General features: G+C 42.6%; 1 protein-coding gene across 10 annotated transcripts in view; it reads right to left on the reverse strand.

Moving 5' to 3' along the window:
• The window catches only part of SUN1 (Sad1 and UNC84 domain containing 1), a 33,122-nt gene extending 15,454 nt beyond the window's left edge, over nucleotides 1–17,668 (reverse strand). For 6 of the 10 annotated variants that reach the window (XM_017813451.1, XM_017813450.1, XM_017813446.1 and 3 more), the window contains exons 1-4: nucleotides 13,765–13,871; nucleotides 6,963–7,059; nucleotides 1,117–1,311; nucleotides 595–785 (exon numbers count right to left, since the gene is read on the reverse strand). In XM_017813451.1, coding sequence (XP_017668940.1) covers nucleotides 595–785; nucleotides 1,117–1,311; nucleotides 6,963–7,039 — 463 coding nt within the window. In that variant the 5' untranslated portion in view covers nucleotides 7,040–7,059; nucleotides 13,765–13,871. Of the gene's footprint in view, nucleotides 1–594; nucleotides 786–1,116; nucleotides 1,312–6,962; nucleotides 7,060–11,751; nucleotides 11,869–13,237; nucleotides 13,483–13,764; nucleotides 13,872–14,123; nucleotides 14,375–17,580 lie in introns of those variants that run through there. The other 4 variants (XM_017813444.1, XM_017813442.1, XM_017813443.1 and 1 more) reach the window with 4 other exon arrangements.
• Between the last annotated feature and the right edge of the window lie 1,195 nt (nucleotides 17,669–18,863).

Genomic DNA, 18,863 nt, shown 5'->3' on the forward strand with positions numbered 1-18,863 from the left:
CTGGGAGATAAAATAAATTGTTGATCTTCTCTTACAGAAGACAACTCTCATATTTTTCTCTTTGTTGAAGAAAGCAGGTTCCAGGAAAGTATACTTTTATATACTTGCTAAACCAAACCAGCCAGCCACACACAAAAACCCTTTAGGGAAATCCTCCGGTGCCACTGATTTGAAACTTTCAGATTAAGGTATGTTGAAACACAATTTTGCCTGTAACAAAGAAGAAAATGCTTTTCCTTTGTTTTTTCAAAGACAAGTTATATGTTTACCATTCTTTAAATACAGTACTCTGTGTACCTTTTGAAGAAAGTAATGATAGGAGATAATTATGGTGTTGCATCACAAAATTATATATGTTTACTGGCATATTAAATTGACAGTACAACTTGTCTTGATGTTAACTATGCCAGTAAATCAAGGTTACATACTAGACCACAAATTTCCAGTGGGCATCTTAGCAAGCAGACACCTACAGCAGAAGTGTAAGTGCACACATGTTTAGGGGCAGGATGGAAAACAGGTGGGGAAATTTATACACACCAAACCGTAAACTGTTTCCACAGTTTGATACAAGAAATAGCTATCATTGCCTACCCCAGAAATGATCAACTTCTGTCTGCTCTCGAATCAAAGACTCGTCCAATATAGTGGATACCATTGATGTATCACTGGCATGGCTATTGAAACTGCTCTGGCTAAAAACAGATGAGCTGGACAGATTTTTCCTCGGCGTGTGTCTTACACTGACAGGCTGTTTGTTCAGACTTTTGCGTTGCTTTACCATCCTAGGAAACAAAGCAAAGACAGGTAAGACACAGCACTAAACACACAAATTTCTGTTAATCTCTCACTTTACAGGGAATAAACAGTCATTTCAACACTGATGTGACTACACAGAGCAGATTAATTTTAAAAGGAAATCTTCACCTTCCAGCACCTGTATTTTTACAAAGATTTCGTTGCAAACCACATACTGAACATAAATTTCAAAGTATGGCAGTAAATACTGAAAACAAAGAATAAACCAGCAGGTGACCTGTTTGCATTATTGTGTTCAAACAGTAAGCCTCAGGATTCCAACCCACAAATTAACTCGTGATGATTAAAAATGCTTACTTAGAGGACTGTTCTCTGAAGGACACGTTTCCGGCGTAAGAGCTGTCGTGAAGGGAATCACTGCGTCCGTCCTCTGCTTGGCTGTACCCTGCAGCAGCTAACCGTAAACTACGCCGGGACATCCTCGGGGAATCAAACACTGGATCGATTTTGTTTTCAGTCTCAAAATCCAAAGCAGATGAAGAATAACTTGAACTGCAGTAAAATAAGAACAGCGACGTTACTAAGGGAATTTTCAACCTGGTAACAAACATGCCCTTCAAGCCAGTCAAAGTTTCCATTAAAAGCAGTTTATTCAGGGTTACGGTGCAATTTCCACAAGACACGCCACGTAACCCAAATAGTCTAGACGTGTGTAGATATTCAAGGTTCTCCCAAGCAATTCATATTACAAGTTCTACAACTGAAAGCAAATCACAGTTAGAAAGAAACAACCACCATGGAAACCATGTTTGAAGTTTAGCCAGAGCAAGCACTCATTCTTTAGGGACCAATTTGAGAGTGGAATCCATATGACAGTTTCTTCACCACGCCCAGCAGCAAATTAAAAATCATGACACGCTCTAAGTTGCAAAGTAAAGATTAGTTTTTAGTCAAAGATTATTTTTGTCTATTTTTTGTTTGCCAAGTCCTTGTTTTGAGAACCAAAGATCCGTATGCCACATTACTCTGAGTTTCCATCTCTCAACAAGTAGGAACTTCCTCCCTTTAATATATTTAAAGACTTCTCTACTTCAGCTACTTCAGTTTAACTACTATAACTTTTTTTTTTAAAGCGGATTAAAAAGATTTCTTAATTTAATGCACATCATTGAAATATTTAACTCTGAGCAAACAAAAAATGTTTAAAGACTTTAATTTGTTTTTATCCACAGAGGTAAGTTTACACATAGATAACTTTCATATCACTGTCCTGGGAACTTCACATTTCAACATGTGATTCTCTCAGAACCTCCATAAAAACTTACAGTGAAGACAAAGCAGCAACACAAGGCAAACACGAAGAGATTAAACCAAGGAGTCTGTAAGAAATACACTTGCAAAAGCAGAACTTTAGCCTAAAGCAGAATACTCATACTTACAACCCAGGGAAGCATTCAGTTATGTAAGTGAGCAGACAGAGGCTGTTGCAAGGGCACAGCACAGCAGGTCAGGCTCTAGAACCACTCAGCCCTGTGACCCTCAGCATCCAAATGCTAAGTGCCCTAGGCCAGCTCTCATAAGGGCTCTGTCCCCTCTCAGGGCACAGGGATGTAACTGCAGTTACTTCAGTGTTCCTGGGGTTTTTCATTTGGTTTTTTTTAAAGAGCTGAACAAGATACTGTTAACGACAGCAGCTCCTTATCCCCAAAACTCCAAACAAAAACATGCAAGCAAATTAGATCTGAATGAGTAGATTCTGCTGTGCAATCTGTATTTGAAATAGGTTTCCCTTTAAAAAAATACAGAGAAATAGCTACTATAAAATGTATTTGTGCAAAAAAAAATTAATGGAAATAGTTTTCTTACACAATCATTAAAGATCTCAGAACACCACAAAGGAATAACATGACATGTATTGTATTACTTTAGCACACAAGTTAACACCAGAAGGCCTTGGAGCTACACTTACAGTAATGATGCAATTCTGACAAGCTGGTGCTTTTGAAGCAAGTTTCTTCATTGCTCCACAATGCAAAGCAAAGTACATAAGACAGGACTATGTCAGACCACATGAACTGCATTTCTTTCGGCTAAAAAAACTAACCCAGACAACACATTGCAGGAAAACATCTTGTGGCTCCAGCAGCAGCTGGGCATTCAGCCCACAGGGCCAGACCAGAGTCTGTCCAAAGTAACTTCTTCAGTTGCCCAGAGGTGCCCAGATTTGGTGGCAGGTGTTTGGCACTATGTGCTGGATCTCACTGGTGTGCCCTGCTCACCCTGGCACGTGCAGTGCAACCCTGTGCAAGGCAGGAGCCTGAGCATAGCTTAAGACAAACCCAGCATACACTGCTGTATACATTAGGCTTATTAATCCCTGCTTGCATTTGGCTGGAAGGGGGAGAAGAAATAAGACACTTTTTCTCATGTACCTAACAAATTGTAGACTAAAGAATATAACTTTTACAGTTTTCAAAAGTACTAAGTACAGATAACTCACATTGTGACAGATGCGAAGTGAGAACACGGGTTAAATGTGGCTCCTCCTGTTGTTATTCTGAAAGCATCAGAGGCACAACAGCTTTCTATTGAGTCTCTCCCTAAACAGTTGTTTCAGAACCCAGTTTTGCTATTTACACTTGCCACTACGCATTTGCTTTTCCTCATCTTCACCCAACGTTTCTTACAGATACTCAATTCACAAGAACACAAAGTACACAGAACACACTGACAGCTGTGACCAGCCTCAATTTGTTTCTGTTTATGAACACTTGCTGTTACCAAGTATCTCAGTGAGCATTTTTATCAATCTGGGTTGAATACAGAGCTTCGAGTTGGGCTCCACTATCTAAAAAAACTATAAAAATCATGGAATCTTTTCCTTTTTAAACAAAAGGAGCTTGTGTCTCACGCAGGATAATAATTCTCTTCACATTATCTGTCCTCTGTCAGGACAGTACCTAGAAGTCTCCTAACTTGCCATCTCACTTTCTACACTTTGGAATGTGGCCTTTTTTCTTCTACAGAAAAGATTACAGTAAATAAAAAAACAACTGTCTTTCCTTTTGAGGGTCAGAAATGAACATGTACATTGATGGTACTCCTATGCAATATGTACAGCTAACCAAAAAAGCATCTCAAGGTGGGATGCAATCAGCCCACACTCCCAGATAACCTATGCAAACAGTGCAGACTCTGGTTCCTTCCCCCCACAAACAGCTCCTGTGGTTGCTGGCAGAGCTGCTGACTGGATCTAGTCTTACATTTCCAGCTTCTATTACCTTGATACCTCCTTCACATGAGCTTCTACAGAATAAGAATGTCCCAGACTTCAGTGGGTTTTCAAGTTATAAATATATTAGTGGAATGAGAATGAGGTCTGCCAATTTTAGCACACCTATAGCTTTGTCTGACAGACCTTAAATGTCATTTATTTTTAAGTATTCCTTAGAATGAAATGGGCAGTGCTGTTCTTGATTATTCAAGATAACAGATAAATGCAACACACCCAGAGAAGTACAGCTAAAAAGACATCATCTAACATGGACACAGGTACATGAGCACTATACAGACATTCATATGCTATCTGACCAGGGTATCACTTACACTACCTGAGCAAGGGCAGACACTACCTTGAGTTGTTCAGTTATTGCTTCCATCAGTCCCCAAACACACATAAAAACCCCCAAAGGATTTTATTCAACTACTGTGCAGAAAGTTACATCCTGATTGAATGCTCTGACACAGAAAAAAAAAAATCAAACCAAATTCTTACTGATTTAATCCATATTTGTGAAGTGCTGAAGGCATCCAAATTGACAACACAACTCAAAAGATGAAGGTGACTAAAAGGAAAGATCAGCCTCAAGAGGGGGGTGTAAATTATATGTTGACAAGTGGGTGAGATTCACAAGTTTGACTTGCATTTGGAGGAGGATAAAGATTATTTAGGTATATCAGTTTAATGTTTTTCTGCTTTGGAGGAATAAAAGCACAAAGCTGAAACACTACAGTTATGAACATGCAGTAATTCCAGTGAGTATTAATATAAGTTCTATTAATAAGTCATAGCCAACTCTATTAATAGCTTTGTGGTATCAAACTTCGCTGCACTGCTTTCTGCAGGGCTACGTGCACAAGCCAATTTCTTTAAAGAAATTCTCAGGCAGATTTTGTAAAAATGAATTGTCAAAGGCAGAACAAACCAGACTGGAATATAAGCAAAACAAACACAAGTGAGCAGAGAGAAGGAATGAACTGCAACAAGAAAATATTTCTGATTAGCAACTCTCCCTTTCCTCAGATTCTTCAAACACTGTCTGACCCAAGGCAGGATGAGCTACAGTAATACAGGTCATCCTGCACAGGTTCGGCAAGCAGACACACAGTAAGAGGCTGCTCAAAAGACTGTAGTTTACTCTCCTGACACCCTGAAAGCAGCATCAAGACAGTGTACCAAGTAGTTTTCCCCTATCATTTTAATATTTGGGGCTTCACAGAATTTTTCAGGAGGGAATTTTAAAGAAAGTGCTTGCCAAGTCTTCCTTTCTACACAAGGAAGAATTACAATGAATTAATTCAACCTAGTTTAACTATACTTGCCTTCATTAACTCAGTTATTAGACTTCAGATTATCCATCTCTATCTGGACTTGAATAACTATACTTAATACACTTTAACACAGCAAAATGGCAAACTGCAAAGTTTCAAGATACATAACCCTCCTTCTCCATAAATTCTGTTTTGCAAAAGAACAGTCTTCATTCCTGCAGGAAGACAAACACTCCAGTTGTCTTCTACACAAATCCCACCAGAGTAGTAATGAACTATCCTCTAGATGTCCAACTGGATTTATCATCCTGCATCTTCCTTTCTTCTTGCACACAGTTTTGTTGGACATGAGCTTTGGACAAGAACACCACAGGAGCAAAGATTAACCTGCCAGGAGTTACAATATTTCAGCCAATCTCTAAGGTACATTTGCAACACAGAGGTAACTAAAACATCTCAGTAATACAGGAGTGAAACAAGGCACTTAAATCATCTTTCATTGTCTAGCATGCTTTTCTTCAAATTAGTAAACACACTGGTACTCAACCAACATTTTACCAATGATTTTCATAAGATTAATGAAGAATTGTAATTCAATTGATGCAACATAAAACACATCACCTTTTACAACACTACTGACATCAGGCTATTTTTTAAGGAAAAAAAAAAGCCATGATCCCCAACAAAAACTGACAATGCTACAGTTTTGGAGCACACAAAAGCAAGAGTATTAGTCAATGATCTCTTAATTCTACAGTTTTTCCAATTTCTGTTTTATTGGCAAGTAGCCAAGTGTTCTCCAATCTATATACTGCATTTTGATATGCAATAGACAATAATGACTTACAGACACAGAACAGGAAGACAATCTCATCCTGCATCCTAATGAACAATCTTTTTCTTTTAAACTTAAAATTAGCTAAACCAGTAACTCAGGCTCACTGACATGTACTTATTTCGAATTATATCTACTATCTCAACATCAGGAAAAGCTCCACAGATCAAAACAGTACCAATCTGCTCTATTAATACTAAAAATCTCAAATGGGTATCACAACATTTATTCTGAATACATAATACAAAAACTAGCAAACAGTGTTACTTTTTAGAAAACTGAAGCGATTTAAGAAAAACAATCTAATAATAGTCAGTTTAATAAAAAGACACAAGATAAAACAAGTTCATTAGAACACAGATTTTACATTCACACAACAACCAGTTTTGCCAAAAAAAGTAATCAATATGTTACTCCCAGCCACATTCCACATTAGCAGCAATGAGTGCACATCAATCAGCGTTTTAAAGTGAAAACAGTCCCAAGTCACCAAAGAAAGCACACTCAAAAGTTACAAGACACGAAACATCTAAGAATTTTGACGACATATTTATAGAAATCAAACAGCAGTTGTAACTAGGCGGGCACAAGTTATTCATAGCAACTAATAAACACTGACTCATTTTCTTAGTCATTGTCCTCTTAGTTCAACACGGTTTTTTTTTCCTCCATTTAGGACAGAGTTGTTTTCAAACCACACTAGATAAAGCACGTGTCTTCAAACAAGTCAGCTACTTACCAGGAAAGCTAAACTCTCCAGAGTTAGCAACGTTCAGAGAACATACAGTTTCTCTACAAGAAGAAAAAGAGTTCTCACCTGAGTGCATATGTATAGCCAGTGTTCTCTGGCAGACATTGGGGAGGAGTGTACGTATGTAGACGTGAAAAGTCCATGTTGACTGTTTCAAATCATACTGTAAAAGGTGAAAATAAAGTAATGCAATGACTTAAAATTATGCCAAGTCAATGTAAGAGCCCTTGCACTGTTCAGCCTGTGTTATTAAGTACTGAAATAAAAAAAGCTGTTACCAGAAACATGGAGCTCTCAGTATTGGAGCAGCATTGCTGCTAGTGCCAGATATCCCTTATCATTACTGCAGGAAGCTCGGGGTATTTCTGACTGGGACTTTCTTTATGATACTCTATTTCCAGCTATTTCCGAGTTCTCTGGAACGCTACTGTAACATGAGCCAAGCTTATCACAGCTATACTACAACACTTCCACAGGAACCAAGTCAGGCTGCCATCCCCAAAACCTAAGCATAAAATCTAAACAGCTACGCAGTCGAGTTTCAGAGATCTCTTCACAATGAGTTTTGCCTTGAGAGCCCACTGGGCAAAGCACGGGCTGCTCTGTGCACCAACTAACATAATGCAGATGAAACCTGAGACAAGTTTTTACATACAGTCAAATCATTTCACTCTACAACCTTTGAACACCACCCACTAAGCTGCAAAGGAGTATCCTTCATTTCACATAAAATTCTAATATATGGTATTGGATAATTTATTCCTGTCATTAAAACCACTGACTACACACCCTGGCAGAAGAGCCAACTGCAAAATGACTCACAGGGCTAGAATTAGGCACATTTTCCAGAGTGCCATCCACTTCCAAAAAAACCCCAAAAAACAAAACTACCAAATCAAAACCATCCAAGCAACACTTGTAAAACTTTCCATGGGGTCTTTGAAAGCTTTAGGAAGAAAATAAAAACTGATGTTATCATTTCAACAAACTTGCAGAGCTGCACGGGTGACTACTTATTGTATTATGAACAATTTGACTTTCAAGTTTAAAATATCTGCAAAACCCTTGAGCCCTTCTCAGTTTTATTAGCCACAAGAAAAGTTTTGCTTTTCTAGAAAGATTCTCTGGTGATGGCTTATTTGTGGTTAACAAATAGGGATTTGGCTATGCTGGATTTGCATGGTTAGCAAAGCAGAATCCTGGCTATTTTCAGATTACCTACAGCTCCTGTTTCAAGAGCAGTAAAAGATATTCCACACAACTGTGATGACATACCTAAACCAGGGTAAAAATATCTCCTGCTACACTCCAATTCTTATAATCAAAACAACAAGTCTCTCATTTTGGAGGTGCACTTTCCTACACTGAAATAAGAGTTTTTATTTGTATAGCTACCTATACATAAGAAAGAGGGACAAAAAGCAGTGTCACAGGTACAGATTAAAGCAGCTCAAAAAGAAATCTGTACATGCAACATCAAAATGCTCTTAGTCATTCCACCTGTAGCCTCCAAATCCTTAGGTCAGTAAGGCAGGAAGATATTTCCATTACTACTGAAGTCAGTTTGCTTCTTGTTTTTACAAAAATAAAAACTTACAGGCCTAAACATTGTGGCTTTCTGAATGCAAGCACCTCCCATGCATTTGTGGGGTTAATGAAAAATAAGGTCTCACTTCTGCTATTTACTTTTTTTTTTCAGTATTATAGAACACATTTCCATTAAGTGATCTTTCTCTACACTCAGTTCATTTGTCCCAGAGCTATAATGCTTTCACTGACTTGTATATAAAATTTGTTGTTTGTTTGGAGGAAGCTTAAATCAGTAGTGCGGAAGTATTAGCAAAGCAGTCTCATTCTCTTGCTAGAATAAGCAGCAAATTCTGCTACAATACATAACAACTGCTGCCTTACTTTATCAACAAATAAGAGCTCAATTTAGCACATAGGAAATGGGGACCAGAGAGCAAGGGCTCTCCAGTAACGAAAGTGGAAATACAGTGAATTTCAAGACGAGGGATGTTGATAATATCAGATAACACTTGTTTTAAAGAACAGCAAAACATATTTCTCATATATATGCCTACTGAAATTCAAAACTACGATTGAGGATGATCAGTTTGAATTGGTTTATTTTTAACACATCAGCTATGGAAACCTTCTGTTAATTTCCACTGGAGCTGATGCATGTGCTTAGCACGCATCATTTAATCACAAAACCTATTTTTTAACTGGCAACTCAGTAGCTGATATAATCCTTTTGACACTATGGGAGAGAGCTTTGAGTAGCTCCCCAGCTCCTCCCCATCTCTGCAGCCCATATGGGCAGGGCAACGGCCGACTTTGAAAAACAACATATTGGCTCAGTTTCTCTCCTGTCCTTTTCCCCTTCACCACCAGTTCTCTACTTACTTGGCTTCTGAAGAAATCAAATGCTAGAATTTAAATAGTATTTCTTACTTGATAAGGTTTTAATTGTATCATTAAGTTATTATAGACAAGATATGTACTTGACAATGGCAGTGCAAACTGCAAAGCCTCGGAGGTATTTATGCGTAGGACTATTAATAGCCCGTTTTCATAGCACCCAGCTCTCAGTAAAGATATCAGGTTTGCCATCTAAACACCACGGTTAGAAATCACTCTCAGAAGATTTAAGGGCTTGGTTTGATTCACTGTTTGTCTGAAGCTCTAAAATTAATTCAGACTCAAGGGGGAAAACCTTTACTCAATTTTTCAAAGCAACAAAACAGGACTGACTTAAACAGAACTTGAAAAATCATCTTCAGAGATGACCACCATAATTTTCAAAAATGGGCATCTAAAATTTACTATGCAACTGGATTTTTTTTTAAAACCTGGCTATTAGTTCAGCAGCTTAATTTTAGTTATTCATCTCTTCAAAACAAATTATTAACCTGATTTATTTAAAAATATTCTACGTTCTTATTACAGAATAGGAGTGGGTAGGCAGAGGACAGTAACTCTCTCTAATTTGTTCACTCATGTTTAACAGCACTCCACCTTGCAGGTATTATCATTCTTCTTGCTTATGAAACTTTCATACACGACTGGAACAGAAAGACACACTAATAAAGTATTTGGAAAATTTAAACCCCACAAAACTTGGCAGAGAACCTGGGAGGTGGGCACAGCAGTTAGTTCCAGTTTGAACACTTCTAGGTGTGCAGCATGTTTCTGATTTAGGTACCACAGATCTGGCTAGAGACTCAGATCCAGAGATCTTTTAGCATCAGTCGTATTGCAAGCATTACTAGGCCCAAACTTTAAGTAGCCTTTTTTTCTTCTTCAGAAGCCTATAAACATCTAAGTACTAAGGGATGTACAGTGCAAGAAGTAAGTATGGAGTTATATAAAATCCCTAAGTAAACAGAATACCTTTATAAGACAACCCAAATTGAAGAGAATTTATTCTCTTGAAATTAAAGAGAAGCACAAACTTCTGCTAGAATGCAAGGGGGTACTCAGATGGGCCTCAGCTTACAAGACAATTCCTATGTTCCTGCAGGGGAGACAGATGGATTATTTCCTTCTTTGCTGCAAATAATCCATCTTTTTTTTGGAAAGCAGACAGCAACAATCACCTAAAGTATCATTTCTCCCTTACTGATTCTCCCTTACTGATTCAACTGAATCAGTGTGACAAAAAATCAGCACATTAGAAGGGCAGGAGAAGACAGATTCTAACTTGGTCAGAACACAAGGAAGTACAGGGACTCCTGTAATCAGTGCAGCAGAATTTACCTTCACACAAGGCCCCTTGGATGTCTCTAAAGGACTCTGAGGCATCTGAGTAAGAGATGAGACATGAGGCTGCCCCACCACCTCAAAAGCTTGTTTATCTGACAGTCCCTTTCAAAACCAGGCAGCCTCAACAAAACCCCTAGTACAACAGCTTCCTGTACCATCCTGGCTTCCAGGGAGGGTGATGAGATGCTCCACGAGTGGCCTTTTTGCAAATAAGCACCACAAGGCAGGGGGAGCAGCACCAAACACTGAACATGCACTACAAACACTTCCCAAGGACTGAGACAAACCCTCACTTATGGCTTTTGGGGTCCATGAACAGACTTTCACAAACACAGTGTCCAGGCGGTTCCTCACGAACACCCTTTGTGACAAAGGAAGTGGTTAATTGCCATTTCACAAACAGGACCCTGGCACAGCAGAAATACTCACCGAAGTCCATCAGAAAACAAGAAAAATTGCAAGACAACATGTCTTACTTTTAACATCACAAGAGACAAAAAAATATTTAATTGAAGTCTTAGAGAGATGTTGGTGGTATTACCTCACCTAGAACCCATGCTACTCTATACCTAGGAAAGCCAACTAAGTTTAAGTCACTATGATTTAACACAGTAATGCCACCAATGCTAAGCAGACTTTTGGGCAAACTATTAATAACAATGAAACTGGAGTATGCAACTCCATCAATTCCTGAGAGCAAACCATTTTTTCACTTGTAATTTCAATTTTTATTTTCTTCTATTTTTCAGAATAACAAATAAAATACCTACATATACTCCACAAATGATGTTTCCACATACCAAATTAAGTATTAGTTTAAACAGGCTGAAGAGGAAAGAGCTCCAAGTTAAATCAACATTTTATTAAAACACACATTCATAAAACATTATTATTCCTTTAAAAGAGCAACACAGAAACAACAAACAAAAAAAATCCCAAGTAATAAGACTGATATTTTAAAGTAAATGTTAAATGTAAATTGAGCATCATGGCACAGTTCCCCAAACACAGGTGTCAAACCGTAGCGCTACCAACAAACCCCAGGTCCATCACAAAGCAGCGACATCCGCGTATTCACATTATGTACCTCTGGAAACCTTTTTTAAAAGGGAGGCCGGTGGAAACCAGCCGCACATTCAGCCGCGGTGAAACAATCAGCGCGCCCGTTCATTGTTTACACAGCGGGCCCCGCTGCCAACACACCATTTCGCAGCCCAGGCCGCTCGGCCCTCGCAGGCTCCGCGCTCAGGGGCTGCGCTCCGGGGCTCCCCCATGGGCGGCCCCGGGCGCGGGGGGTCTCGGGCCGCCCCCGCAGCCGGGCCGGGCTCGGGCCGGGCCGGGGCTCAGGGCGCGCTCCCCGGCGGGCGGGACATGCTGTTCCATGGATCCCAAAATGGCTTCCGGCCCCAACAAAGCCCGCAGGATCGAGGGATCCGGCCCGGCCCCCACGCTCCCCGTCACTCGGGGAGTTTGAATTCACTGGAGGCGGCGGCGCTGCCAACCCACCGCCTTAACCCCTGCGGCTCCCGGCACACAACAAAAGGCGTGTTTTAACCACGCTCCTAGAACCTGCCCAATAAAACACCACCAGTGTTAACTATCAAATTGCAACCCATCATCTTACTCCTTATAACCAACACCTATACCTGAATGCCTAAAGCGTCCACAACTTATCAACACCAAGTCCCAAGTCAGCCAATCACTGCATACTGAAAGACACATATGTATATAAATATAGATATATTTACACACAAACCACATCTACTAACGCATCAACGTAAACAGCCTACCAAGCTTGTTAATAAAACCCTCTTGTCCAGATCACTCACAACAAAAAAACCCCTGCAACTCACTTCCACAACACTGCCATGAAAACCAGCAAATAATAATTCACCCCCATATGTAAAAGCGGGAATTGGACGTTAAGATTAACTTGAAAATTCAACAGAAGCATAAGCCTGGAATAGTCAGTTGCAAAGCACTGAAACAGAAAAATTTTTAAGAAAATGAGCAAAGATTTCACTTCCTTTTTGCGTAATGTTAAACTGAAAAACCAGACGGTGGGATGGGGGCACTGCAAGTGCCGCAGAAACACGGAATTTGCTAGCTAAGGCTTTCCTTCCCTATAACATCTTATCAACAATACATTTTAAAATAAAGAAGAGTAGAATAAGGCAAACCAAATACTTTTTCTTCCCAGCAGACATAAAACTTCTGGAGACTATCAGAAAACAGGTGCTGCCTCCAAACAGTTCCGCGTTTCAGACGCTCCTACCCCTCCGGTCACTGAAGAGCAGACAAACGTGAGCACCACACGAGGGACACAGCCCTACAACCTCCAAACGAGCACCACACTGAAACAGTACATTCTGCTGTAAAAACGCGAGCAGTCACTCCTTCGCCGAGAGACGCCAAACTGTTTTACAGCAAACCCGCCTGTTTAACAACACTTTCCCCAGAGAAGCAGCTCGCTGACACCAGCTGCCCCGAGGTGGCAGCCGGGGGACGATGAAAACAGGTTTGTCTCCCTGTGCTCCCCATCCCGGAGCACAACACCCATCACAGCTCGGTACCTTTGCACCGGGGCTCTGCAGCTGCAGCGAGCGCCGGCACCCCCGCGCGCTTATCAGCTCGCTCTCAATCAGCGCGGAAAGCTGCAGGTCATAGTTTCTTCTGACAAGGAAATCCTCCAGGTGCCAGGCCCAGGGGCACCCGAGCGGGGGAGGTTTCCCTCTCCTCCCAGCGCCGACCCGCAGAACCCCGGGCTAACGAGGGGCCAGCGCTCGCCCCACGCCCCCAGCCCGCGGCGCCTCACGCCTCGCTGCCTCCCCTGCCCAGGACGCCGAACCCCCGCCCGGGGGAGGCCGCACACCGGGACACCGCACCCCGAAGGGCTCCCACGCGGCCCCGGCCCGGCGGGAAGCGACGGCGGGCGGGCCGGGGCGGGGGCGGGCGGCGGACGGGTGACCGCGGGCGGGGGCGGTTGGCAACGGCCGGGGCGGGCTGAGCCCCGCCGCCTTCCAGCCCCGCGCTCCGGAGACGGGCGGGGGAGCGCGGCCCGAGCCCCAAGCGACGGGGAGACCCGGGAGCGGGGGTTTACCTGGTGCCGGTGCAGCGAGAGAAAGGGACAGCCGGCGGCGGCGGCGGCTGAGATTGTCCGGGCCCCGCCCGCTTTGCCGAGGCCGCCGGGAGCCCCCGCCCCGCCCGCGCGGCGCGTGCCGCCAGCGCCCCCTCAGCGCCCGCCCCGCGCGGCCCCTCACACGCCCGGCCGGGGCTTCGCTCCTCCTACTCCTCCTCCTTCTCTTCTTCTTTCTCCTCAAGCTCCCCTCGGGGTCTTCCCTCGCCTTTTTACCCCCGGCAGCGGCCACAGCCAGGCCTCCGCCTGCCTCGCCTTCCCCCTCCGCAAAATGGAGCCCTGGGAGCCTCCGGAGCGAGCAGTGAACAGACGAGGAGAGTTACCTCGGATTTTCACTCCGGCCTCTGTTGCTTGACTCACTGACTTTCCCTCCCGGTGTTTTCCCCTCGCTGTTTCCTTCCCACGCTGCCTTTTCGAGGTTTTCTTTCCTTTTTATATGCTGTCTTCCGTTAAGGCTTCGGCGCTAGCCCAGCACACCCGGCCGCTTGGTGGGACTGAAGCGCTTCTGCTCCTGTGCGGTGCCCAAGCGAGTCTCACTGATGCCAACACTGGGTTGCAGAAACGTCTGCACCAGCTGCAGAGAAATCATAGATTGGTTTGGGTTGGAAGGGACCTTAAAGTCTATGCAGTTCCACCCCCCTGCAATGAGCAGGGACATCCCTCCCTGCTCAAGGTTGCTCCAAGCCCCATCCAGCCTGGCCTTGAACGCTTCCAGGAATGGAGCTGGCTCTTGGCAGCAAAGAAACAAGCCCCATTGTTCAAGTATTTGGGGAAAGTATGCAAATACATTGAATTTGAAGCCTGTGCCCGAGTCACGTTTTGTTAAGCCTTCAGTCTCCCCCAGCCCGCAGTTGCCTTGCGGGCCTGGCAATGCTGAGCGCTGTGGGCAGGGGCAGTACAATGGCAGGGAGCAGAACAGGGAATGTGTCACTTGGGAAAGGGTAATCGGGGCATAAATTGTTATTTACTTGTGTGTGAGAGAGAAATGACTCAGCTTACTGGGAAAGCCTGGGTAATAAATATGTAATTATCAAATAATCCAAGTGTTTGGATACAAAATGGGTGAAAGCTAATCCTTAAGAAACAGAGATGCAAGATAAAGAAATTCACTTATGGTGTTGGCTGATGTCGATGCAGCACTGATTTGGGGCAATTACTGTTTCTTTTAAAAGAGCTTTGCCCCAGCTATGTGACAGTTTTAAGATGCTGCAGCCAAAGTTGAGCTGGCCCCAGCAACACTTGGAAGCCAGCGCGTGGTTTGGTCAGATGTGCAGCTCCTCGCCAGGTGCCTCCTCCCTGCGTATGGCTGAGGATTTTGCAGAATCAGTTTTCTGACTGCTCCTTCTCCTTCTGTACTTATTCCACACCTGTTTTCCTGTCCTTAGAGTAGATAATGTTTAAAGGCTTAAGATACTCAGGGCACAATCACCTCTTAGTTTAAATCTCCCTGAAATTCCTTGGTGGTGTGAGGCCAGGCTTTCTCGGGGATGTTTTCCTCCTTGTTCTCTGGGAGCCCAGGCAGGGCAGGCAGCGATCAGCTCTGGCAAGACAAGGCATGTCCCTCTCCCCGGGCACTGCTCCAGCTCCCCAGGCTGCTCTGACTTGTCCCAAGCAGTTGTTTTGCCATCACAACCCGGCCAAAAGGCTGGATAGAGGATGACAACTTAAGCTCAGCTTTCCCTCCACTCCTCAACTATGAAGAGCAATAGAATATTTTTTTAGCCTCAAGGATTTAAGGGAATCTTGGTCAAATGTCCCCGGTTTTGTTAAAGGAAGCTGGTACATACAGGGAGTTAATTTTTCCACGTTTCAGAAGAAACTGCTCTGAGGCAAACAAAAATTCTTTCAAAATTTCTCAGCATCTAACAACGAGCTCTGAATATAAAGTGGGCTCACTTATTTTATTGTCTAAGCTGAAGTGTGTAGAAAAAGATCAATAAGAATAAAAACTGATCATGTTAAAAATGCTTCAGTTTTAACACTGCAGAGGGCAGCTAAGAATGTAGGGGGTGGGAAAAGCTTTCTTAACTGACACCAGGTACAGGAAAACTGCAGTACAGGGCAAACCAATCCAAGATGCACGTTTATCTAGTTCCACCTCTTCTTCCCTTCCCATCGCAATTCCCATATTATTGCTCTCTTCCTTCCCACCGTGACTTCCATTCCCAGTGCACTCCTGCAGTCACACCGAGCAAACCTGTTCTGCTCCACATTCTGGTCCTTCCTATCAAAAGGGGGAAGTCCCCACAGCTACTGAAGGTGTGGACTGACTGTGACAGAAACCAGTGCAGGGAGGTGTTTCTGACTGGTAGTACTGGGCGCTGGGCATGGCACGCTGCTGCACAGGCTGGAAGAGTGGTGACTTTTATGTCTCTGGGGAGATGATCATGTATGTGTATTAGTATGAAAATTTCCTAAAATATCTGGAAATATGAGTTCTTGCTCAATAAAGTTTCTCTTCATCTGCATCCTTTTATGGTTAAGCTCACCAGGGCCCTCTCCCTACACCATCACTGCTGTCAGCCAAAGGCAACGAGTGCTCTGTAGAGGGGAATTAGGTTACCAGGTAAAAGGGGCTGCAAAGCACTTCAAGTCAGTTTTGCCACTAGATCTCCATCGTCCTGACTTACAGGGGATTTCAGACATTAACAAGAAAAGCCGATTACACTCAAGGCAGGCCGGCAGAGCAGCCGTTCTCCTCACAGCTCTCATCTGCTGCTTCAGCTCAGTTACTGCTTCTCTGGGGGATTGATCCCAGTAAATGGACACAAGCTTGTTAACTGTAATTTTTGTTGATCCTTCAGCTGCCTAAGAATGAAGATTTTTGTGGTTTATTTTTCTTGTCTCTTTTTAAACCGTGGTTAGACCTGCACATAAAGGGCTGAGACACAGAGCAGTCCGCGGTGTATCCACTAGGACCAGCTCTGATCCACTCCTTTAGCCAACAGCTGCTCACTTTCCCATGCAGGGATCCTAACACATATTCTGCAAATGAAACAGAAACTTGGCTCCTCTCAAACCAGCATTTGGCTTCCAAAGCCAAGATGTTACTTTATATCTGGGGCAATGTTCTCCTGTGTTTGTGTTGTGCAGACAAGGGGTTTCCCCCAAGCAAGATAAAGCCTGTGCAATAATCCATCAGAACTCTAACCTCTCTATATAGAACTAGAGCTATTATACAACTTATAAATAGTAAATAAATAAATAAACTTCTACTCTAATGACAGAAATAGCTATTAGGGTTATGCTGTGCTATAACAGGATAGTTTTACTACAACAGTATGTTGTAAAACTGTATTATGTATTACACTAGTTCTTTCTGGTAACTCCCAGTTTTAACTGGGAAGTTGTTATACTATAACAGCTAAAATTTTATATGTAGAAATTAGATTAGAGCTCCATAATAACTCTCCAGCCATAACTGGAGGTGAGTCTCTGGGAGCAGACTGCTGACACATGCAGAGAGGTGCCTTAGTGCACCTTCTCCGTGGGCTCACATGACTCAGTGCACCTGCAGACACAATGTCTGCAATCTGCCAAAAGCATTTCCGAGGAAAACTGCAGATTGCCTGTAAGGACCCACATGGATGAGAAGTGGGTGGATCTGGAACATGCTTAACCCCCAGCCTCTCCTAGAAATGCTTTCTGATGCAGACCTCACAAAGTCTAGGTGCCTCGTTTGTCAGTGCCCTGCCAATGTCTAATTAATTTAATCTATTTAAAGTAGTTAACAGATATTGGGAAGATTCTATATTCAGTTAGACAAATGCATGCACTTACCAAACCCCCTTTGTTTTGCTGAGAATCCAAGTCCCAGGATCCTCCACAACAGGTCTTCTGGCTTACAAGGACGAAGAGAGAGGCACATCTGTTCGTCACAGGAAGGGCAGGGCTAAAGCCTGCTTATCTAAAGTGTCTGAAAGTCTGAAAGTTCGAGATAACTGTTCTGCCCGAAAAAATTGTCCTTGCTTAAGAGTTACGTAATGCATATGGTCCTAGTGACATCCTGTAATGAGCACAAATTAAATCTAGAACATATAACAGCTGATCTGGCAAAATAGGAAAAAAAAATTGTATATTTCAATTGAGTTCCTGCCGATGCAGTAAAAGACTGAAGCTGACAAAGTTGAGTCTCAAAGAAAATAACTTTAAAATCCGTCATCCACAGGAGACTCAATAGTAGTACATTTTTGTAAAGGGATTTGAGAAATTTGGGATATAAATGGAAGTGTGGTAAGCTATAAGCAGGGTCAGCATATTGTCAAGTGCTACGTCCAGAAGACTCTTTAATAAAAGGATGCAGTGGCAGATATCTAGTTTGTCTCACACACACAAACAAGATCAGGCTGGTGTTTAACATCTCTCGAAGGATTATTAGGGTACTCAATTCAACAAGCTCTTCTGGCTCTGAAGAAAAAGCTGGCTTGTTGGATGATGCAGTGATTTTTCTTCGGGAGGCATCCCACGATGGACTGCTCTGAAAGATAACAAAATGTTCAACATATGGAGACAAAAAATTTCCCAGTCTGCTGAAGACATCAAGCTTGATGAATACTTCAGCTCTTACTATTTGTGTACCAGCTTTAGAACATCTTGAAAAACTTTGACTGGATTCCACTTCACCCAAGAATGTTCTCTTCTCTAATCCCACATTTGAAGTTGGGTTTGCAAACATCTCTTCTTTAGATCACAAGGGTGTTTAAAAGCACCTGCCCAACATTTGTACTGCAATATCATGAGGCTGCAGTCAGTGGTAAAGTAAAAGAATCTAAATTTTGCCAACATAGCAAGCTAATAACATCAGGCCAGTAGTAGTGACGTTAAGTAGGATTTATCTGGGGGACTTTCAAGGAAACTTTACCATAAGAACTGGGTTCTTGCTGCTGAAGTGAAGCTTTAGGTTGTATTGGAAGAATGTGCTTCTTTGCAGTGCTTTGAAACACTACTTTGAGAACAAGGGCTCTGCTAGGATAGCTACATTCCACTTTAATTAAATTGGCTTTTTAATAATTGATTAGACTAAGGAAAACATTTCCATGGAATCACAGAATATCTGAGGCTGG

The sequence above is a fragment of the Lepidothrix coronata genome, unplaced genomic scaffold (assembly GCF_001604755.1).
Source record: "Lepidothrix coronata isolate B3197 unplaced genomic scaffold, Lepidothrix_coronata-1.0 Scaffold41, whole genome shotgun sequence".
NCBI classification, from domain to species: Eukaryota; Metazoa; Chordata; class Aves; order Passeriformes; family Pipridae; genus Lepidothrix; species Lepidothrix coronata.